The sequence below is a fragment of the Cervus elaphus genome, chromosome 21 (genome assembly GCF_910594005.1).
Source record: "Cervus elaphus chromosome 21, mCerEla1.1, whole genome shotgun sequence".
In the NCBI taxonomy this organism is placed as follows: domain Eukaryota; kingdom Metazoa; phylum Chordata; class Mammalia; order Artiodactyla; family Cervidae; genus Cervus; species Cervus elaphus.
The window spans coordinates 61,718,347-61,742,184 of record NC_057835.1 but is presented as its reverse complement, the minus strand read 5'-3'; the positions used below and the strand labels follow the sequence as shown (position 1 = coordinate 61,742,184).

The following is a 23,838-nucleotide window of genomic DNA, read 5'->3' as shown; positions in this document are numbered from 1 at the left end:
CCTCAGATATGCAGATGATACCACTTTAATGACAGAAAGTGAAGAGAAAGTAGAAGCTCTTGATGATGAAAAAGAAGAGTGAAAAATCTGGCTTAAAACTCAGCATTCTAAACACTAAGATCATGGCATGCCGTCCCATCAACTCTATGGCAAATAGAAGGGGGAAAAGTGGAAGCAGTGACAGATTTTATTTACTTGCACTCCAAAATCTCTTTGGTAGATGGTGACTGCAGCCATGAAATTAAAAGATGCTTGCTCCTTGGAAGAAAAGCTATAACAAACCTAGACAACATATTAAAAAGCAGAAGCACTACTTTGCCAACAAAGGTCCATATTATCAAAGCTATGGTTTTTCCAGTGGTCATGTACAGATGTGAGAGTTGGACCATAAAGATGGCTGAGCACTGAAGAACTGATGCTTTGGGATTGTGGTGCTGGGACTCTTGAGAGGCCCTTGGGCTGCAAAATCAAACCAGTCAATCCTAAAGGAAATCAATCCTGAATATTCATTGGAAGGACTGATGCTGAAGCTGAAGCTCCAGTACTTTGGCCACCTGATGCAAAGAGCTGACTCATTGGAAAAGACCATGATGCTGGGGAAGATTGAAGGCAAAAGGACAAGGGGCGGCAGAGGATGAGATGATTCTCTGGGTTAAATAGCATCACTGACTCAGTGGACACAAATTTAAGCAAACTCTGGGAGGTAGTGAAGGACAGAGGAGCCTGGTGTGCTGCCATCCATGGGGTTGCAAAGAATTGCACATGAATTAGCAATTGAACAACAGCACAAAACTGGATTTCTACCACCCTTTATCAAAAGCGTGAATACATCCCACATCTAAGTGAGTAAGTTGAGGCAGATTTGCCTACCATGAGAACATTAGTGCCTGGATTTTACCACATGTTTTTAAAAACCCTCTTGGCCTAGTTACCCAGGGGAAGAAATATAAGCTCAGCTTCTCTGCATTCATGAAGGATCACAGCATAGACCAGGAAGCATGGGGAGGGAAGGTTTCATTGTAGCATCTTGCAGCCACACGGATTCCATTTAATGCCCTCAAATCCTGTGTTCATTGGTATGGTTGGATAATTTGCCTTGGAGGTATCCTAAGGTTGAGTATTCAATTTGATTACATGGGGTTTGCTGAGAGATCTGATTTCCAGGAGTTTGGAAGCAGATGTCTCTCAGGAAATTATGCTTTCGAATCAAAACCAACCTCTCAGACTCCCAATCCCATTAGTTAGGAGAACACACGTAATTGGATAACAGGATATAAAATGAAGATCTAGATGTTTATTAATTGCAATAAAGATCTAAATGCTTATGAATTACAATAGAATGTAAAATCACAGAGTTAGCCATTAAATAACTACATTTATTTAAATAAATGTAGTCATTATAAAACTTTAAACGGAAAAGTGATTTTTAAAAATTCAAAGTAAGAAATTTGGTACAAGCAAAGATGACATTTTAAAGTATCATCTATGAATTTTCACACAGACTTTTTCTCCCACAATAATATTCATTTATATCTTCAATCTTACACAGCAACAAAGTCACAGTAAGAAAGACAGCAATTGCTTCTGAAAGGAAATCAAAGAAGCCGAGAGAGATTATTCTTTCAAAAGGATCTTAGGGAGTTGAAATAAGGCTTGCTTCTCCATGGGCTGACAGCATTTAACTGGGATGGGAACAGTGGCATCCTTTTCTCTGATTTTACCTTTGAACAGAATAAAAGGAACTGAGTGTAACATTCTCCCTCACAAAGAGATGCAGAACCGAAGCCTAACCCCCAAGAAATGTTATAATCAAAGTAAACACTAATCTCACTCCTACAAATGCTGGTAATAGCATGTTAGGGCATTCAACAGAATGTCTTCCTCTTGTTAATCTTCCTCTGAATTTTTAACACAATGTTTTTGGATTGGAAGAATAATTCCAATCGTCAGGAAATGACAACAAAGCTGGAACTGTTGGCTGTACAGTGTTATTAAAGACTTAACAACATTCAAATGAAAGAGAACACGGCTGGGGGAACACAGCATCCCATCACAGTCTCAGGGTTTATGTTAGGAAGCGTAGGTTAGCATAATGTGCAAACCAGCAATGCCTAACTGGATTTGTATGTAAAATGAGTCCTTTGACAGACAGTGTCCCTAATTAACACAAACATCTTTCCCTGTCCATCATGTCAACCTCTTCTGTCATCTTTTGCTGATGTGATGTGTTGCAAATCTGAAAACATATCATAGAGGCTAGTGAAGTTACAAAACATGCAGATTTCATGAAGTAAATAGAAATGATGTTAGAGAAATGTTTAAATCACAGCAAAGCCCAGCCAAATTGACACTTGGCAGAGTGGGACCAGAAAACAACTGAAAAAATAATAATACTTTTTTAAAAACCCAAGAAAAAGAAAAATGACAAAGATGATGATCATAGGTGCTTGAAGAGGACAGATTTGAATGTGAAAAGAAAAAACTGATGAAGCACTCAAATTTTTCTTAAAAAAATGACCATATCTGTCATGTTATTCTAAAACTGTGTGAAATAACGCTTATCATATACTATCAAATAATTTTCCTGAGAAATTACACCCAAAGTAACACTTGATTCATTTTTCATTCATTCTAACTTCTAGAACATGGTTGCCTTTACAATACAAAGACTCATTACTTTCAGATGAAGTCCTAACCAGTTTATACATTTTGACTATAAACTTGCACTCTTGGTATTAAGTAGTGGCAACCTTCCTCACAGCAGGTCCCTCTGTGTTATCAGCCTCTTTCTTAAATCTGGTTTTCCAAGCCTTTGAGCAATGTTTCCTAACATCTCAGAGAATAAACCTCCAGCTAGCTCAAGGCCTTCTTCAACTTGGGAGGCTCACCCATGCATTCTGCGTCAAGAGGCTCACCCAGTCTGTCCTTTGGCCAAACTATCCTTGAATCTTAAGTCACTTGGAAGTCTTTGACCTTGATCTTGGACTCTTCAACCATTCAGGAAAAAAGAGATAGGCTAACGTTATATGTTGTATGGCAGGAAGCCTTGCTCTGCCCACCATCCCTTACCGTCAGCATGTGGTCAGGGCTGGGCCTGTTTCCTGGTCCCATGCGTGGAGTCTTCTTTTGTCCCTCTGGATGTCAGTGTGACGACTTCTCCTTTATAGGGTTCACGCTTCACGGGGGTAGGTGTGCAAGTCTGAAAGAGAACATTTCATTTTTCTCTTGTGGTTTATTGGCTTCTTGAATTCAAAGCTTAGTTCTGCTATCTAAATGAATTGTGAGATCAAAAATGAGGCAGTGAATTTATCAAGTGCCTCGCACTCCTTATCCTTTTACAGAAGTTCCCAGCAACCAGGTACCTGTGTTATCCCACTGTCTCTTTCTGGGGTTAAACTGCATCAGACAAAGGCCCAGGGAACACTTCCTAACACCATTCTTTCCACTGCAACTTTCACCGGGATCTCTACCATATCCTCACACACTGGGTTCTATAACCACCTTAGAGGCTTATCAAACATTCTGTCTTTTCCTGTGGCTTCAATTCTAGATGGCTGTATTCCCAGAGTTCTTTGTTGCACATCTCCTAAGACTTTCAGCATTTTGCTGCAGATCCTAGCAGTCTGTGTGTACATTTCCTCATTTTCCTGATTGTCTCTGCTTGTAACAGGCCTTCCATAGAATTTTCCCATCTGGAACTACACCTCTTTGCTGGCCAACTGGGTAGTGGGACCCTGGATTCAGCCAAAGTTAATTCAGTGTTTGACCAGAGTTTTGAAATCAGGACTATCTTAAACAAAGGGATTCATAAGGAGTAAATTATATTGTTCATCAGTGTGGAAACAAATTCCCTGATAGTTTAGGTGAATTGTAAACCACCGTCATTAAAGGCATGGGCTCTGGAGCCAGCTTGCCTGGGTACATTATTTAACACTGTGCGTCAGCTATAAATTGAGGATGGTAACAGCACCTAATTTATAAGCTGGTTATGAGAATTACATGTTGAGAGGATTAAATATATGTAAAACATTTCAAATAATGCCAAGTGTATAATAAGCTCTTAACAAATAAATACATGTATGTGTGTACATTTGTCTTATTTTTACCATCAAAACTAATATCTTATAGTGATCAACCGGGTGGGCTTTAGAGAAAGGCAGGTCTAAGTCTGAATACTAGCTTTGCCATTTACTGGCTGTAGGAAACTAGCAAGTTAATAAGCCCCTCTGAGCCTACTTACTCACCTGTGAAATGGAGGGCATAAAACCCACGTCCCCAGCACATGAGATTTCCCAGATACAAAGCATTTTGTTCATTCATTCAATAGATATTTATTGAGCACACACGAGCCCCAGGCACAGAGGATAAAGCAGAGAACAAGATGGAAACCATCCCTACAGCTGCAGAATCTGAAGCAAGCTGATTACTCAGTGAATAGGAAGACCCCTGCCCTCTGCACGCAAGTCCAAGCCTCTGTCCATTTCCTGTGTCCCATGGGAAGCTTTGCTGAACCTCCATTTCGGCTCACTGTCAACTAAGTCCCTTCCTTCACCCTGGATCCTGTCATCACCTTGAACATCGACATGGAGAAATGAAATAGCAACCTCTCGTGGCTGCAAACCAGCCCCTGGACATTATGGTTACTTAGAGCCCATCCACACCTGAAACTTTAAACTCACGTAATTCCCCACTCTCTGATCACAACCTCCCTTTCAGGTGTTAAGTCTCCAGGTTTTCCTTCTCCTGGTTGACTTTCCAAGCCCAACTGTGTGTATATATACTTAAACCTAAGACATGCAACACAACCTGCAACATGCTCACGCTCAGTCCTGTCCGACTCTTGGCTCCTCTCTCCATGGAATTTTCCAGGCAAGAACACTGGAGTGGGTTGCCATTTCCTTCTCCAGGGGGTCTTCCTGACCCAGGGATTGAACTCGAGTGCCCTGTGTCTCCTGCATTGCAGGTAGGTTCTTTACCCCTGAGTCACTGGGGAAGCACACTTGAAACTAAAGTGACCATATAATTTACCATCCAAACTGGGACACTTCTGAGCGTGTAAAGGATACTAAACAATGAACAGGCATAATCCAGGACCATCCAAGCAAACCAGGATTTGTTTCCACCTTCCTTCAACCTTTCTCTTACCGACAATCTAAAGTCTTGCTTCTTTCTCTTTTCCAGTCGTTATTTGCACTTGGCAAAACCCGTGGCATATTTCAGTTCAATCATCAGCTTTTTCACAGCCCTTGGAGAAAATGACATCAGTGGGCAGATAATCTGTGTCACCCGCCTTTGTGCTGTGTATGCCTCATCAGCTCCCCCTCCCACCTCCCCGTTCCCACAACAGTGCCTTTGAAACCTTTCTGTCTGTGGCTTTCATCTGTACTTTTTGGTCTCTCCTGGACTCCTTAGGGACAACACTGGTGATTTAAACGGGACTGTCAAGCCTGGGCCCTACCCTCCTCATTCAGGACAGGGCTTGTTCCACAAGCTGGCTGGTCCCTTGAAGGATCCTTTCCCTGGACCCAACTGCAGGCTCAGGGATGACTCAAACCAGGTGAACCAGCATCCTTCCTAGCATCTTTCTGCTGAGGCCATGTCTTCTTCTACTGTGGCATGCCCACCCTTTTTTTTACCTAAATATCTGCAGTGGATCTTCAGTAACTCAGCCCAGGCAATCGTCAGCCCAGGAAGCTTTAACCCTCCCTGCCACATCAGAGTGTCTTGCTTACCATTTTCTGTTTTTGTGCAATAGCCTGCCTCCTCCAGCAGACTCGGGGACAGTGTATTGCTCTGTTTCTCCATAACAAGTACTCAGTAAATAGTTGACAAGTCCCTACCGAGGGTGGAGGGCATTGGTGGGGAAGAGATCCCCCATCTGAGCTTCTCTCTTCTTTGCATCTGTTGTCCTGGCCAGAGCTGACTCAGTTTCCCTCATCTTCTTTTGTTCTGCTTCACCATTGAGCTGCTCCCCAGGTTGCACTTGCCCTTTGCACTTGTCTTAAGACCGCTTTCAGGCTGCTCAGTCACTGTACTAGCAACGCCACGAGGCCCCTTGCAGCCTGGCTGGTCACTCTGGTCACACCGACCATCCAACAGCTCTGACCCGACTGGCCAGGCGTCACCTGCACATAGCTTCCCTCTGCATCTGCCGCTGAGGCTCGGGACAGGCAGGGACTGATTTCCCACCAGAATGGCCATGGCCATTAACCACTCCTGCCCACATGGCCACCTCGGGCACAGACTGACCTTCTTTGGGGAATTTTCTGCCACCCTACACTTCACAGCCTTCCCCTTTATAGACAAGTGGACAGGAATCAAAGACAATCCAAGCTCTGGTCTCAAGCCTTGCAGTCCTTTCAACCTTTTCATCTTTTCTTATCCTCGGACACGGTTGCATAATCTCTTTTAATGCTAGACCCAGGTCTTGCTCATCTTTGTACTGTTTATCACCCGGGGAACTGTACTCTGTGTACATTTTAGAACCTCAGTGATGTTCACTGTGATGAAATGGAAAGGTGACGGTGCTGGTGCTGCAGAATGTGAAGCTGTCCCTGCGTTATTCCAGAGTTCAGTTGCCCATTTGTTTTCTAAGTAGACTGACCCTGCAGCTCTCAGGAAGAGCAGTCATGTGGCTTCTCTCTGGTGACAAATGGCAAATCTCCGTCTCAGCCCAGATATGGGCACCAGCATCTGGCATGCCCTCAGAGGCTGTCCTAGGGGTGTCCCAGAGACTGTCCTGGGGCACCAGCATCTGGCATAATCTCAGAGGCTGTCCTAGGGGTGGGAATCAAAATCAAGTGGGTTTCTTTCCCAGGTATCCAGGATGAGTACAGTAATGACAGGGACTCCATCCCAAGTCTCCCAACTGAATGCACTCCTATTACTTAGAGGATGTTAATTCTGCATAAAGCTCACGGAAAGGCCAGGATGAAGCATAAGAGGGTTCTGGGTTGAATAAAGTAAGTAGGTCTCTTCTCTTCTTGTGTTCTCCTGAGTTTCTTCCGGCCTCACCCGTCAGCTTTCTTCGGCTCCCTTGCTGGCTCTTACCCTCCTCTCCTCAACCTCTGAAGGCTGACATCTTTCTCAAGTTCCCTTTCTTCTCTGGTGGCCTCAAACTTGTGGTTTTAAATCTTATATATGCCAGGATTTCTAACTCTTATATCCAGCCCCAATCTCTCCCAAATCCCAGACTTCTTTATCCCAGTGGCTAAGGACCTCCTCACAGGGAGGCATAATTAGCATCTCAAACAGAATGAGAACTTAAGCACCAACAAACTATAGCTGAAACTGAAGTAGGATCACAGCTCTTTGAGCCCGGGGACTGCTATTTTATTTGCACCTGTATTCCCAGCACATGGACGATGAAACAGCACCTGGGGCTTAATAATTTGTTAAGTGAAAGATTTCTTGACTGCAGGACACTTTTTTAAAGAACTTTTTAGATGATATCAGGCAATAGAATCACCTGAGGGTAGCATTATCTACAATCATTTGACAGCTTTCTCAAGGAGCACCTCAAGAGACTGGGGTTCTGAACATATACCTTTGGGAGACTGACCTGGGTAGTGGCATCTTCTCCCCCTAGAACAGGCTAGTCAAAATTAAATGATCACCCCAGGCCAGCAGTTTTTCCTGTCTTGATGTGTTCACAACCAAATAGAAAGGCTTGAAAGTAAAATAGTGTGAAAGTCTATCCCAAGTAATATAGGAAACGCGGATGGTACCTCACCCAGCAGGGTGCTGGTGGTTTACCCCTATAAATGAGAGTTCAATTTGAGTTCACAGTATTTAATGATGATTCTTACTATGATGAGTTAATAGAAAGATGAAAAAGAATTATATCACAATATGCAGTGCTATGAATAAATATTAATTGCAATCATTATACCTGCATAATTGCATAGCTGCATTTTGGTTACCTGATCAGGAGAAAGAGGAAACTTCAAGTTGATAGAAAATTTAACTGTATTGTCTGCAGAGAGTAGAATGCTAAGATGCTAGATTTTCTGACTAGCAAGACCATAGAAAAGAATCTTGAACCCCATGGAGTTCCTAATACAATGTTGACCATGGAGGCTAAGATATTAAAATAGTAATAAAGACAACAGAACTTCCAAATACCAAAAGCAGACTCTGACCTAACACCAAGCAGTTCCTTTGTTCCTTTGGAACAGCGACTCTCAGGATAAAATCCAAGCCTGGCTGGTGAATTTAGATAGGTACTCAGTACCTCGTGGACGTCGAGGTTCTCAGAGGTCTTTATGGAACTGAGTTCACCAAGGGATGGTGAATCACTAGACTCAATAGAGGTGATCTATAACAATGAAAATTCACATTTTGGTAATGTTTTATAATCCACCAAATGTTTCTATTTAATGTTCAAAATACTCTGTGAACTATTTCTCCAGAACAATGTGAGCACCTAATTGGTTTTCAGCAAATATTTATTGAGTGTTGAATGGTTAGATGAAATATGAAAAGAAAGCATTTAGAAAGTCCCTGTATACGGTGATGTGCTGGTAAATGTTGACAACCCACCTTCCCTTCTCTCCTCACTCCTAAAGCCCTGACTTAATGCACGTGTCTCTTTCTGTCATGCAAATGCTCCCACCATGGTTGATTTAAAGCTACCAAACTGACATCAGTGAATAAGGAGCTGGGATGGGATACATACATGTGGCTCCAACATACAGTTCACCTTTTTTAAGTGTAAGTAAGAAGAGATCTACTTACTTTATTCATTACTAGCCATCGATCTGGGAAAATTAGAATTATATGGCAGTTGATGATGACTTCAATTATTAATATTTTCCTTGAGTTATCACATTGAGAAAGACATTGAAAAACTGTTATTTAAGAAATGGAGGACACCCATTTCAAAGATTAGATCAGCCATTCACTCAATTTTATCATATCTAAATGGCAAATTATGTGTATAGATGCAAAGGTACAGCCAGTTTAAAAGCTTGGGCAGCAGTATTCTGCAACCATGCCTGGCTCCATGCAGCTATTCCTGCTTCTTCAGAAAATGCAACATGACCCTTATTTTACAAAAGAGATTGGGTTGCTTACTACTGAGAAAAGAGAAAAGGGGATGATCGGAAGAATGTCTATACTTCCAAGTTTTGGTAAAAAATATGTAACACTCTAAACACACACAAAGTCTAGAAATAATAAACCATTTGAGTTTAAAGAGCTATCTTTTGGAGGGGGGTGAAGAATTAATCACATGTAAATTGATTTTGTTCTTTCAAAATGTTCTTGAATATCTCAGTTGCTGTTACAGAGGCCTCCATAGGCATCATTGGTTGAATGCACAGATAGAAACGGACAACAGTATAAAGGACTAGAAAATCTGTGGATTTTGGTATCTGCCGATACTGAGAACAAAACCCCTGCAGATACCAGGGGACAAAGTACTTTTTTTCTTCCTCTTTTATTTTTGTTTTCCTGAATCCCTCAGTACTCTTCCATAAGTGACTTTTTATATTGAATTGAAATATGTATTTTATTATTCTGTTTATCAAATAAAGTTTGATATTTCATCTCCTGATCTAAATTTTTTCCCTTAAGGATCCGCTGTTTAAATGTTAAAGGAACAATTTCCTGAAGCTGTCAAACTACATCAAAATGTCATTTCTCTCCTTTGGAATTCCTCATAATATCTGTTAACAGTGACAAGTGCACAGCATGATACTAAGTTTTTTATTAAGTAATAAAATCATTGATAGGAATCAAGTTTACAGATAACCTCCCTGTTTGGGACGAGGCAGGGGACAATTTTCTGTGTAAATTTATCTAAATTCCTTTCCATGACCTCTGAAACTATAGTCTTTGTTCCTTCCATTTGCAATTTGTCTATTTATCAAACACCTACTAGATAGCAAGTACTGGGCATAAAAAAGTAAGTTCTTCAAAGAACTAACATTCTAGCCAGGAGACCAGCTGAGTTCTGGGACTGAGAAACCCTGGCATTTCTCTACAATCTGTGCTTTGGAGTCCAGAGTGGTAAGTGATTAATGTTCTTGGGAAGGATAACAGGTGAGCAGGAGAAGTGGTGTGGGCACTTCCTGCTTGCCTTCAAACTCTTATCCTCACTCACAAAGAAGTCTGAATATTTTAAATGAAAACCAAGCGAAGAGCTCTCATTACCTCCTGTGAATACAAAATCTAGGATTCTTAACCACTCTTTTTCTTAACTTCAGTGTGATATGTTTCTTCTATAAAATTATCTTTGCCTAATGGAGATTTAAAAAAAAAGATCTGAAACATCTCCACACAATCCTCAAACCTCATTTTATCCACTTTATTTGATACTTTTTCCACATTAACACTTTTAAAAATAATGGATTTCCCATGATTTGAGTTTCACAATTATGTTCTTTTTTCTTGTTCTATTGAAGTCCCATGGTATAGTGAGAATCCAGAAAGCATTACCATAAACCCTGGCTCTTATGATTCCTCACTGCTTAGCCCAGGGAAATTTTACCTAATTTTGCTGAGAGTCAGTTTTCTATTCTCTAAAACAGGGATGATACTATCTCACATGGCTTGCTGTGCAGATTAAGTGAAATAAAAACTATTAATTACACCAAGTACAATGCCTGACAGATCATAAGTGCTCAGAACAACATATTATAATGACAACTGTTACTTACTGTAAAAGCAATCATGGACTAAAATACCTTCAAAGTTGAGATCAGAAGAAAATATTAAGAAGCTAACTCACAAAACTGATGGTGAACTCTGAAAAAAATGATGTTGACATTAATTTTGCCAACAAAACACCGAACAACAGTTTGAAATAGAGAACTGATGAAGCCAATCATGTGGTGATCTTGGCTGCCTCAAACATTTTCCCAACAGGAGAAAGACTTAGGCAAAGCCAGTCTTCTAAATACTATCTATCAGGAAACCTGGCTTCGATCTCTGGGTCAGGAAGATTCCCCGGAGAAGGAAATGGCAACCCACTCCTGTATTCTTGCCTGGAACATTCCATGGACAGAGGAGCCTGGTGAGCTACAGTCCATGAGGGCGCAAAGAGTCCGACATGACTGAGAGAGACTAATATGAGGTGTTCTCAGTGAGTCTAGCACCCTTGCTAGTGAGCAGCAGGTACTGACAGCCAGGAACTGCCTCACCCTGGGCATGATCCCTGGGTCGGGAAGATCCCCGGAGAAGGGAATGGCTACCCATTTCAGTATTCTTGCATGAGAAATTCCATGGACAGAGGAGCCTAGCAGGCTACAGTCCATGGGATCGCAAAGAGTCCAACACAACTGAGACTAACCCTTTCACTTTTTCTGTTGGATCTACCACCACAGAAAGTCTATGCCTTTCTGTTTATTCCTTGTATTACTACTACGAGTGTCATGAATGAACTAGCTTCCATCAATGTCTCTAATTATTTTTTTCCAAACCTAGCACAGAATAATTTATCTCCCATTAACTCACTTAAAGGGTTTCCCTGGTAGCTCAGTTGATAAAGAATCTGCCTGCAGGGAGGGGGGATCGGGAAGGGGAACACATGTAAATCCATGGCTGATTCATGTCAATGTATGGCAAAAACCACTACAATATTGTAAAGTAATTAGCCTCCAACTAATAAAAATAAATGGGAAACAAACAAACAAAAAGAATCTGCCTGCAGTGCAGGAGACCCGGGTTTGATCCCTGGGTTGGGAAGATCCCCTGGAGAAGGAAATGGCAACCCACTCCAGTATCCTTGCCTGGAAAATCTCATGGACAGAGGAACCTGGTGGGCTGCAGTCCACGGGTCGCAAAGAGTTGGGCACGACTGAGCGACTGACACTTACTTACTTAAGTCAACCTTTATGTTTTACACTATGTGGTTTATTGCTTAAGTATATAGCTTTTGGAGTCAGATAATCAGAGTTTATGTTTTGGTCCTGCCATATATGACCTATATGACATGACCAACTTTATTTCCTGAAGCTTCCGTTTCCTAATATTTAAAGTGGGGAAAACAATAAATACTGCCTCACTCACAAGGTTGTTACAATGACAAGATCCCCTAGCACTATGCTTTGCCTCAGTAAGATCTCAGTAAGTGTTAGTATTGCTGTAATTTACCATATGATATTTAGAAATACATGGGAATCTTATAGTTTCTACCTACCTGTCACCTGTCAGTGTCAACATTTACAAATTAACCCCAGCAAAATAAATTGCAAACTTAAATATTTTGACTGAAATACAATAGATGAAGAATCATAACATTCTGAGAATTTACAGCATTCCAGAGTACTCGTTTACTAAATCAAAGCTTTAGGAAGTGATTTTTAAAAAAGAAGAAGAAAGGATGAATCTTATTTATAACAAAGTCTGAGAATCCACAAGCAAAAAAATTTCACAAGACATTAGGGAAGAAATCAAAGAGACTACAAGACCCAAATGAAATGAATCAGAAAACAGCTGGAGAACTTTGGAAAAAGAGAAATGTATTTTAAAATGAAAAAAGACAAGGAAGCATTAGAACTAACCCAAGGGTTATAAACTGTAATGGTTACATGATCAGGTTGGGAACATTAATGAGTGAAGCCTGTAGATCAAAGTCATAAAGGCTGCCTTTGCAGGACTCAGTCACCCAGCTCTAGCCTATTCTTACCATGTGAGATTAAGGGCACTGGTTGCCTTCCATCACTCCCAAACCAGCAGTTTAGATGATTTTAATCTGAAATTTTTGATATGTTAGTGTATTTAGTGAAGTGAATTTTTAAAATTGTTGAAAACACTGCATGAACTAAATAAACAAACGTGAAAATCCAAGACATATTAAAAGAACATACCTTTTAAGGCCTCTCTTATAACAACAGGATTATTACAAAGACTTTATTAAAAATTCGGTCATCAAAGGGGGAAAACAAAGAGACCGAACTGATATTTATAGACCTCCCGCTAATGCCTTATATTTTAAAATCTCACTTGACTCTTACAGTGTCCTGGGGAGAAAACACTATCCTCCTTTTCGAGATGAGGAAGCAGCCCAGACACGACAGAGAAACTTGCTCTTGGCCACACGGCCAGGAAATGTGAAGTCAAGGTAGAATTCATATTTACTTGACCCCAAACCCTGCCACGAATGCACCTTGAAAGTGAAAGTGCTCAGTCGTGACCCCATGGACTATACAGTCCATGGAATTCTCCAGGCCAGAATACTGGAGTGGGTAGCCTTTCCCTTCTAACAGGATCTTCTCAACCTAGGGATCGAACCCAGGTCTCCGGCCTTACAGGCGGATTCTTTGCCAGCTGAGCCACAAGGGAAGCCAAAGAATACTGGAGTGGGTAGACTATCCCTTCGCCAGTGGATCTTCCCAACCCAGGAATCAAGCCAGGGTCTCCTGCATTGCAGGCGGATTCTTTACCAACTGAGCTATCAGGGAAGCCAGGATGGCCTTGCAGACCTTCATCTACAAGAAGGATGGTTTTCCAACGGGCTGTTGTTGAGTTTGAACTTCACGTTTTTCTTCGTGAAAAGAAGGCCACGCCTCCCACTGCTGCTCCCAGCCAATGACAGCGTGCTACGTGGCTGGACGCAGGAACCGGCTCAAGGGCTGTTTGTAGGCCTTCCTCAACCTTTTCTAGTCTGCAAGAGATGCTTCTAGGGTGCTTATCACGCTTTTTTTTCTCTCCCTGTCTCATTCCTTGGGGCTGGGCTTGAGTTGCAGTCTGATGGCTCTCCACAGTCTTTCCCACTTTCCCTCCCATTTTTTCTCTCAGGTGTAAACTGGTGGCCCTTTTATCTTTCTGGATGGCTACTTGTGAGTGGACCCTGACTAACAGCAATTGCCAAAAGGCCCACAGGGGCCCTGAACTTGCCTAGGAAAACCCGACTTGGTCCATTAGGAAACCCTGAATAGGCACTAATCTGCAAAGGAAAATGCATCCATCTAGTAATGATTGTTTTCTTTGAAAACACTATTTGTCGGTAACCTTTTCTGACATCCCAGGAATAGGTTACCCCATTGTACGGGATAATAACAGCACCAACATCCAGGAGCACGTGACAAGACCACCCAGCCCATGGTAACAGCCCCTGCAGCCCCAAACTCACCTGGTCCCGCTGCTTGATCCGTTTGTAAATATATTCAGCAAACGGTTTACGAGGAATAAACTTCCCATCTCCTGCTGAGACACTGAAAACTCCAGCTTCATATACCACTTTGCCTCTTGAAATAGTCACCAGGGGCACCCCATGGCAAACCATGCCCTCGAAGATGTTGAAGTTGACGGCCTGATGATGAGTTTTTGCCGAAATGGTCCTGATGTAAAAACAAAGATGTTCCCAATCATGCCTGGCTCACTTGACAAGTATGAAATATTAAAATAATGGCTTAGAAGAAAATTTAGCAACTCTATTAAGCCATAGCTTTATTACTGGAACAAGTGACTTTAAGAATAGAACATAGCATTAACATTTCATTACAAAGTAATTACATTTTCTGAGAGAAAAACCCAATAGATCACTCTTTATGGTGATTAAAGACATGGAGAGGGTGGAAGAAGGGCATTGTCTCTCATGTCTTTGATTTTAAGTTATTTTTATGTATATGTTTAAAGAACAAAATATTAACTATAAAATATTTCAAATAGATGAATCCGATGAACATGCTGACCCAATACCCAACTCTACAGAATTTTAACTTTTTGCAGACACAGTTGAGGCTTCCTCAATACCTCTCCCCAAATTCCATTCCTAGAGGCAATGGTTAATGGGTAGCTTTCAAGGAAAATTATATCTTGAATTTCTTTCCCTTGTCTGTGGCAAAACTGGAAATTCGAGCACAATATACATAACAAAATATGTTAGCATGTAATCCCTTATTCACGTGTTTGTATATGCATCAGCTGTCTCGGTAGTTTATGAATACTTCTTAATCATATACAATGTGACTAATGACTTCCAGGCTGGATATTTGGAAATGCTGGGTGTCTCCTTTCCCTAAAGCACATTAAATGGGAAATGAAAAAGAAAATCTGGCAGCAGTGGACCATAAAAGCATAACCTGAAGTTTCTACAAATGCTTGCTCTCAGAAATGGATTAAAGAAAAGTGATTCGTTAAAAAAAATCCCAAGGTTAGGTGGAAGGAATAGCAGCTAACAGCTCCCCTGCAGCCCTAATCTAGAGGGTCGAGCTGGTAGACTTCACAGAGCCACCTCCAATGGAAATGAATGGGATCACACTGGCCTGGTCCTGGGTTCCAGAACCCTGTACCCAACTACCTGTTAGGTTTCCACTCCTTAACGCGTCCAAACAAATTGTTGATCTTCCATAATGACTACAGTCCACACACTTGAATTTGCTCCTCTCTTGAGCTTCTCATCTCAATAAATGATCCTCCAACCATGTTTCCTCAATCCTTACCCATCATCAAGCCTATTGATTCCACCTCTCGCCTCAAAAAATCCCAAACCTACCCAACCGTCTCCCACTCTGTTGTCCCACTGAGCCCACACCACGACCGTCTCTCATCTGGACAACCCCAGCACCTCTCGATGCTTCCACTCTATTTTTTTTTTTAGCATTTTGTCTGTACTGTGCTGCATGTGGGATGGTTCCCTGACCAGGGATAGAATCCAGGGCATGTGCAGTGAAACCACCAAATCCTAACCACTAGGCCACCAGGGAGCTCCCTCCATGTTTCCACTCCCACCCTCCTGCACTCCTCACCACTCCCCACAAAGCTGCTCAAATGATTTTTTTTTTAAATGAGTATCAGATCAGGTCGCATTTCTGCTTGAAACCCTCACTTGCTTCAGTCGGTTCCCCAAAAGCCAAATAGCTGTTAAAAAAGTCCAGACGATAATAACCACAAAAAAGAATCTGCTACCAATGAGAAACATCGCATGGAAAAGAAAAACAGGAGCTTCCTTATGCCAGGTGGATACTTTATGACATCCTATTTCATTTTTATAGCACCGCTTCAAGATAGTATTTTCTACACTTGACAAGTAAATAAATTGAGATTTAGAGAGATTAAATAACTTGTCAAAAGACCTATGACTACTTTGATGAAACTGCAACCTTTTTATATTTTTAAAATTAACATACAATAAATTTACTTTTTTAGTGTTAGTTCTCTGAATTTTGACACCTGGGTAGAAGTCTTATCCTCACAACACTCTGGACACAAAACAGTGCTATCACCTCCCAAAACTCATACTGTCCCTGTGTAGTCACAACTTCCCCTCACCCATAACTCTTGGAAAACCCTGGTCTGTTCTCGTTACTATAGCTGTCTCTTTTCAAGAATGTCATATAAATGGAATCATTGAGTAGGTAACCTTTTGAATCTGACTTCTTTCATTTGGCATAACTATTTTGAGATTTATCCAAGTTGTTGTATGTATCAGGAGTTGATTTCTTTTTAATTACTGTGTAGTATTACCTTGCATGGGCTTCCCAGGTGGCACTAGTGGTAAAGAAACCCCTCCCAATGCAGGAGACAGAAGAGATGCGAGGTCAATCCCTGGTTGGGAAGATCCCCTGGAGGAGGGCATGGTAACCCACTCCAGTACTCTTGCGTGGAGAATCCCATGGACAGAGGAGCCTGGCAGACTGTGGTCCATAGGGTAGCAAAGAGTCAGACACGACGGAAGCAACTTAGCATGCACGCATTCCATTTACAGATGCACGACTGAGTGTTTTTCCATTCACCTTCTGAAGGTCATTTTGGTTGTTTCCAATTTTTGATGATTATGAATACAGATGTTATAAAGATTCATGTACATGTTTGTTGTGAACTCTTTTCTACTATATATTCCCATGAGTGGCATTGCTGGGTCATATGGCCAGTGTATGCTGCCAAAAAAAACAGCTTTCAGTATCTTAGAAATCAACTAACTGATATAGAGAAACATTAAAAGATCACTAATGATTGGGAGGTGGGTACAAATACAACAACAAGAATTTCAAACACTAAGGCGGCGGGAAGAGTACTGATCAAATAGCAAGTGATATCATTAAAGTACGGAAATGAATAAAATAGTTGAAGGGTTAGTAGGTATAGAATGAGTTATGAATAAGTTATGAGTTGGTGATAAAAGATACAGACTTAAAGAAAAATAAATCTAGGAAACAATATAAAGGAGATTTAGACCTTCAGGCTACAGTGACTTTTTTATGACCATCACAATCTGTCTGTGATAATTCCATAGTCTAGTACTGCGTTCCTGCTTTTCATAGTTACATTGATGGCAGAAGCTCTTGGGCTTATACTGTACTTTGTTACATAAGCATGTCTAGACTGATGCATTAGTAAGGCTGCTATATAGAGAAAATAAAATGCATAGTAATTCATGCTGAAATGGTTATTTACATACAAGATTGGGAGGCAAGGAAGAGAAAACCCTAAATTATAAAACTATTTCTCTAAGCAGAAAGTTAAGAGTTACAGATGCTGTTAGGAAAATAATCTAACAAAAGAAATAAGTGCTATACACAAAAATTGCCATTACAATATCTAAACTATTGAAAAACTGAAGCATAACAATTTTCCAATGATTACTCAATGGAATATGGTATATCTACGAAAGACTAGAATTAAGAATACACTGGGAAAACAAAGAAAATGATGATTATATAATTTAAATGAGAACAAAAAGTTGGGTTTTCCTAACTTCCTAGAAAGCATGGGTGAACACATATGCATGTGGACAAATGCAAAAGAAATATACAAAGCAAAGTGCTTGTGTGGCCGAGGAAAAACAAATATGCAAAAAACAAGTAAGTATGAAAGCAAAAGATCTGTGGCAGCAAAATATCAAATCACATTTCTCTGCCTCAGCCAAAATAAAAGTCAGGTTTTTTACTTTCTCAGTGTTGCGGTTAGCAAGAGAAAGAGGGCAATTAGGCAACATCTAAGTGATTCACTATAATAAGGTATTATGTAAATGAGGCCAAATTAACACAAAATATAAATTCTTGGCATTATCACCAGCAGCAAAAAGTATGCGCTCCCACTTGCACATTGGAAGGTATCTGACAGGGTGTCATTCCTCACCCAACTGTTCCTTCCAGCTGAGCTGCGAGTCTGCAGTTCTTTAGGTGCTTTCAGACTTCTGAATCTTCTCTTTCCCTGGGTGCCCTTCTCACTGCTCACACCTGCTCTCTCCCTGCCCCTGCCATGCCAACTTCTTTTACCTTCCACTAGACTCTGCTCAAAAATCCTGCTCCCATTCAATTATATCTCAATAAAGCTGAAAAAGAAAAGAAGAGAAATGAAATGAAAAGAAACAAAACAAAAGGAAAGGAAAGAAAAAAGAATACTGGTCCCCCTAGAAGCTAACCCTGATGACCCACGGTAAAACTTTGCATATTCCTCTGTGGTTTCAGTTCAGTTTAGTTCAGTGGCTCAGTCGTGTTCGACTCTTTGCAACCCCATGAATCGCAGCACGCCAGGCCTCCCTGTCCATCACCAACTCCCGGAGTTTACTCAAACTCATGTCTATTGAGTCGGTGATGCCATCCAGCCATCTCACCCTGTCGTCCCCTTCTCCTTCTGCCCCCAATCCCTCCCAGCATCAGGGTCTTTTCCAATGACTCAACTCTTCGCATGAGGTGGCCAAAGTATTGGAGTTTCAGCTTCAGCATCAGTCCTTCCAATGAATACCCAGGACTGATCTCCTTTAGGATGGACTGGTTTGATCTCCTTGCTCTGTGGTTTAGCATTATGTAAATCAGTTACTATGTTTTGTATGTTTTGGAAATAGAATACTGATTTAAACGGAATGTAAACATCCAGTCCTACAGTTCTGTTGTGTACTTAAAATTTCTGGTGAACTGTACAAGCTCATTAGTAATAAATAAATAAACATTGTTACAATTATTATTCTTAGTTGTATTGTATCCAGTTATGTGAAACATTTGTTTATCAATACCTAACAATACTTAGCAATACCAACATTGTCAACATGATCAAATCCACAGATAAGTATTATCACCCCAAGTCTGGATGAGGCTGAAATACAGCTGTGTAAGAGCCTGCAAGGAGATCCAACCAGTCCATCCTAAAGATCAGTCTTGGGTGTTCATTGGAAGGGCTGATGTTGAAGCTGAAACTCCAATACTTTGGCCACCTCATGCGAAGAGTTGACTCATTGGAAAAGACCCTGATGCTGAGAGGGATTGGGGGCAGGAGGAGAGGGGGATGACGGGGGATGACGGAGGATGAGATGGCTGGATGGCATCACTGACTTGATGGGCATGAGTTTGAGTAAACTTCGGGAGCTGGTGATGGACAGGGAGGCCTGGCATGCTGCGATTCACGGGGTTGCAAAGAGTCGGACACAACTGAGCAACTGAACTGAACTGAACTGAAGAGCTTGCCCAGTTTGATATTGAAGGAACCTCTGAGAGGTTGGAATCACTGCCACTTTTTGAGTAAACTGGTATATCTGTAACCCCATCATATGAAGATTTTAAAACTTGTGGTACATTTTCAATATTTGTTTTAAACAAAAAATACAATATAGTATCATCACAAGGTTTATTAAATTATTACAGAATGTATTTAAAATCTACTTATTACCAGTGCAGTAGGGGAGATGCTTCCCTCATAGCTCAGTTGGTAAAGAATCTGCCTGCAATGTAGGAGACCCAGGTTCAATTCCTGAGTTGGAAAGATCCCTTGGAGAAGGAAATGGCAACCCACTTCAGTATTCTTGACTGGAGAATTCCATGGACAGAGGAGCCTGGCAGGCTACAGTTCACGGGGTCGCATGAGTCAGACACAGCTTAGCAACTAAACTACCACCATGAAAGATGTGGTCCACTGATGGAAGAAGCACAAGTTCAAAGTCACACAATTGCTTTTGTAAGGACGCTTCTCCCTTTGAGCATGCTTCGTCCAAGGCAGAGGCCTTCTGCTCTAAGGCAGAAGCCACAACACACTTCTCAGACACCTTTGCAGCTGACCCCGTCACGTGACCTGGCCTCCTCCAAAACGGTGCCCCCGCACCAGTCTTTGCATGGCAAGCTGGTGGCTCAGGAAACAGGTGCCACAGAATCCATGTTGGTGAAGGTAGAGATGGATCAATCCTGTTTTTCAGGCCAGCTGTGACAGAGGTTTAGCACTAGGGTTCAAGCCCTGCTTCAGTCAAACCATCCATGGTAACTGAGCCAGGGACAGTCCTGGGGTTCTCCATATCCTGTGGCAGACGTGGGACATTGGTCCCAGCTACACATCCTCTCAGCCTGGTCTTATGGCCCTCCTGGAGATTCTCTGAGCCACCAGTTCTTTTTAACACGTTCCTCTTTTGTTTTAACCACCTAGCTTAGAGTTCTTTTGCTTGCAGATGAAGAAACCTGCCTGATACACTTTTTTCTTTCAGCCATTTAAGAAGAAAGCAAGAACAACATGCCTGGGCTCTGACTAAGAGGGATTCAGTCATTGGACTAACATGTCATCATCCTAAGGTTCAGTGACACTGGGAGATTGAACTGGAGTAGGTGACAAATTGGAGCTTTGCAGTGTATTTCAGCCACACATGTGGTCCTATTCCGAGAGATGCAGTGTAGCAAGCACTGTAGTTCCAACCCTTGACATTCACTCTCCCTTCCTCTGGTTTTAGCCACCCCCAATTTTTCTTTAAGAAAACTCTCTCGCGAATTCCCTGGTGGTTCAGTGGTTAGGACTCCATGTGTGTCCACTGCAGGGGTGGTGGGTTCAATCGCTGGTCAGAGAACTAAGTTTCTGCATGCTGTGGGGTGTGGCCAAATAAAAAAGAAAGAAAGAAACATTTTTCCCCCATTGGAGTTAATCTGGCAAGATGGTCACACAGGGTGCCCTATTCTTCCCTGGCTAAGAGGTGGGAAACCACAATATTTCCCAAGAATTTGAATCTTTGGCAGGATGACCAAAAAAAAAAAAAGTGATTGGAGGGTACATCCCTGAACACAGATCAACTTCTGCCACAGTCTGTCCAGGGTTGCTCTGGGCTCTGCTCTTTCAAAGCCTGGCCCGTAGACTGACTATTCCTTTGATCTGTGAGCTCCCCATGACCTTCCCATAGACCATTTTTACTCACCTGAGTATAAGTTACTTGCTCTGGTTTGCAGCCAAAGACCCTGACTGATAAAAACCTTGGCCTTTGGAGAGTAATTCTTGTAATGAAGAGTCCATGGATGTCTCTGAGGCACAGTTCAAAAGGTCTGTTACTCAAAAAGAAATCAGAAGCTACTTTCCACCAAATCTGTCCACAGAATAGATGCGAATGTGGGGTGATGCTCTGATTCCATTCATAAGTCAAACCAAAGAGCTGTGAGATTCATCATCAAACATTTTTTTCAATTTAATGATATGCAAGCCAGCTCAGGAGAGGAATAATTATAAGAAATACCTTCTTTAAGACTACTGATTGGATGGCTAGGCTCTTGGTCTGTCCCGGTGGTGACAGGAAAGATAAGGATGATTAAAGCCTTCCCATCTGGGAAGTGAGGCTGGGATTCCTGGACCATTGACTCTTCATTAGCAGATTCTCCGTGGTCACCCTGCCCCAAGGGAAAAACTGCTCTGTTAAATGAGCTTTGAGCCTGTATCAAGCAGGCACGTCTCTCTGCAGAGGGGTGTCAAGGTTGTCTTAGCGAGTCCCAATTATACACATCTCCAAGGCTTGAGCTGACAGGAAAGCAGAAGCCCTAAAGATAACATTAAGCTGTTTTTCAACTGAGTCAATAACTTTGATACCACTGACATCACAGCCACAGAAAAACATTCTGTCCCTTTGCAAATAGCTTCCTATCAAAGAGCTGCGTGCTCCTACAGATGAGAAAATCACTGAAGCAAAGCCTGCGGGAGATGGCAACACTGTCCGTGTGCTTTCAGAGAGAACACTGGGGAGAGGATGAGAATTTCTGAGAATAGTTTGGGGTCTTCCTGACCCCAGAGAAGTCACTCTTGTAGGTATTTTCTTATAGTTTCTCCAACTCAGCTACTTCATCCGTGGCATGAATAGATTCTTACCATGAGAACCAAATGGAAGTTAAAAGAACGTATCATGTCTATTAGTGGTTTCTTCAAAAATATATCTTGTCTCAAAAAAAGGGAGGGGGTGGGAGGAATTGGGAGTTTGGGATTGACACATATATACTATTGATACTATGTACAAAGTAGGTAAGGAATGAGAAGGTACTGTATAGCACAGGGAACTCTACTTAATGTACTGTGGTCACCTGAAGGGGAAAGAAGTCCAAAAGGGAGATGGTATTCACACAGGTATGGCTGATTCTGATTCATTTTGCTATACAATAGAAACTAACACAACATTGTAATCAACTATACTCCAATAAAAATTAATTTTAAAAAATATATATACCTCATCTGTCTACACTTAGTTATGACACCTTATATATTGAACATGAAAGGATATTAATCATTTAAAGCTTCCCAAGAAGAACTAAAGAGACTCTTGATGAAAGTGAAAGAGGAGGGTGAAAAAGTTGGCTTAAAACTCAACATTCAGAAAACTAAGATCATGGCATCTTGTCCCATCACTTCATGGCAAATAGATGGGGAAACAGTGGAAACAGTGGCAGACTTTATTTTGGGGGGCTCCAAAATCACTGCAGATGGTGACTATAGCCATGAAATTAAAAGATGCTTGCTGCTTGGAAGAAAAGTTATGACCAACCTAGAGAGCATATTAAAAGGCAGAGACATTACTTTGCCAACAAAGGTACATCTAGTCAAAGCTATGGTTTTTCCAGTAGTCATGTATGGATGTGAGAGTTGGACTATAAGGAAAGCTGAGCCCACAAGAATTGATGCTTTTGAACTGTGGTGTTGGAGAAGACTCTTGAGAGTCCCTTGGACTGCAAGGAGATCCCACCAGTCCATTCTAAAGGAAATCAGTCCTGGGTGTTCATTGGAAGGACTGATGCTGAAGCTGAAAGTCCAGTACTTTGGCCACCTGATGCGAAGAGCTGACTCATTTGAAAAGACCCTGATGCTGGGAAAGATTGAAGGCAGGAGAAGGGGACGACAGAGGATGAGATGGTTGGATGGCATCACTGATGAAATGAACATGAGTTTGAGTAAACTCTGGGAGTTCGTGAAGGACAGGGAAGCCTGGCATGCTGCAGCCCATGGGGTTGCAGAGTCGGACACGACTGAGCAACTGAACTGACTGACTGAACAACACTATGAGGTAGATACTATTTTTTCTCCCATGCAACAGACAAGGATGATGACACAAAAAGGTGAATAACTCATGCTCTGTTACACAGCTTGTAAGTTCATGTATCTCACATGAGATAAGAAGTTGGACTCTTAACCACTAGACAATGTAGCCCCTTGAAAGCTCTATGAGAAGTTACTTGCAAAGCATGCAATCAATGAAAACATTCTTCCTCCACCAGGAAACAAATGAGGAGCAGCTCGTCCCATACTTCCTGGTATTTCTTAAGTCTATTTTCTGTTTAGCCACAAGAGATTTAGGATGCTATTAAAAATTCCTTAAACTGAGATTGGTTATTCTCCAGGTGATCACGATGGACAATTTTTTTTTTTTTGACGTGTGTTCCAAATGTCCATTTCAAACTACTTCTCTGTCAATTTCTTGGATGTGGCAAGTTATATAAATGGGGAGCAAAAGCAGTCACTTCTCTGGAAATGCTAAATGGTGCTGCTTCAAGTGCATTCTCATTATTAAGCAAAGTTGCTGCTCACTGCACCCATCAATCTTCCATCCTCTCTGCGGACTTCTGCACCGCCTCCCACAGAAGAGAAAATGGGAATTGCTTCAGCCACGTTATTAAATCTAAATTGGACAATCACTTGGAACTCTATTGGTGCTCCATGGATGACAAAACATTC

The 23,838-nt window shown here is 41.6% G+C and overlaps 1 protein-coding gene across 4 annotated transcripts in view; it reads right to left on the bottom strand.

The window, feature by feature from the left end:
• DPYS (dihydropyrimidinase) overlaps nt 1-23,838 on the bottom strand; it is a 122,389-nt gene that overhangs the window by 24,373 nt on the left and 74,178 nt on the right. For 2 of the 4 annotated variants that reach the window (XM_043880047.1, XM_043880044.1), the window contains 3 exons: nt 14,078-14,285; nt 3,070-3,199; nt 1,275-1,721 (listed from right to left, as the gene is read on the bottom strand). In XM_043880047.1, coding sequence (XP_043735982.1) covers nt 3,083-3,199; nt 14,078-14,285 — 325 coding nt within the window. In that variant the 3' untranslated portion in view covers nt 1,275-1,721; nt 3,070-3,082. Of the gene's footprint in view, nt 1-1,274; nt 1,722-3,069; nt 3,200-14,077; nt 14,286-23,838 lie in introns of those variants that run through there. The other 2 variants (XM_043880046.1, XM_043880045.1) reach the window with 1 other exon arrangement.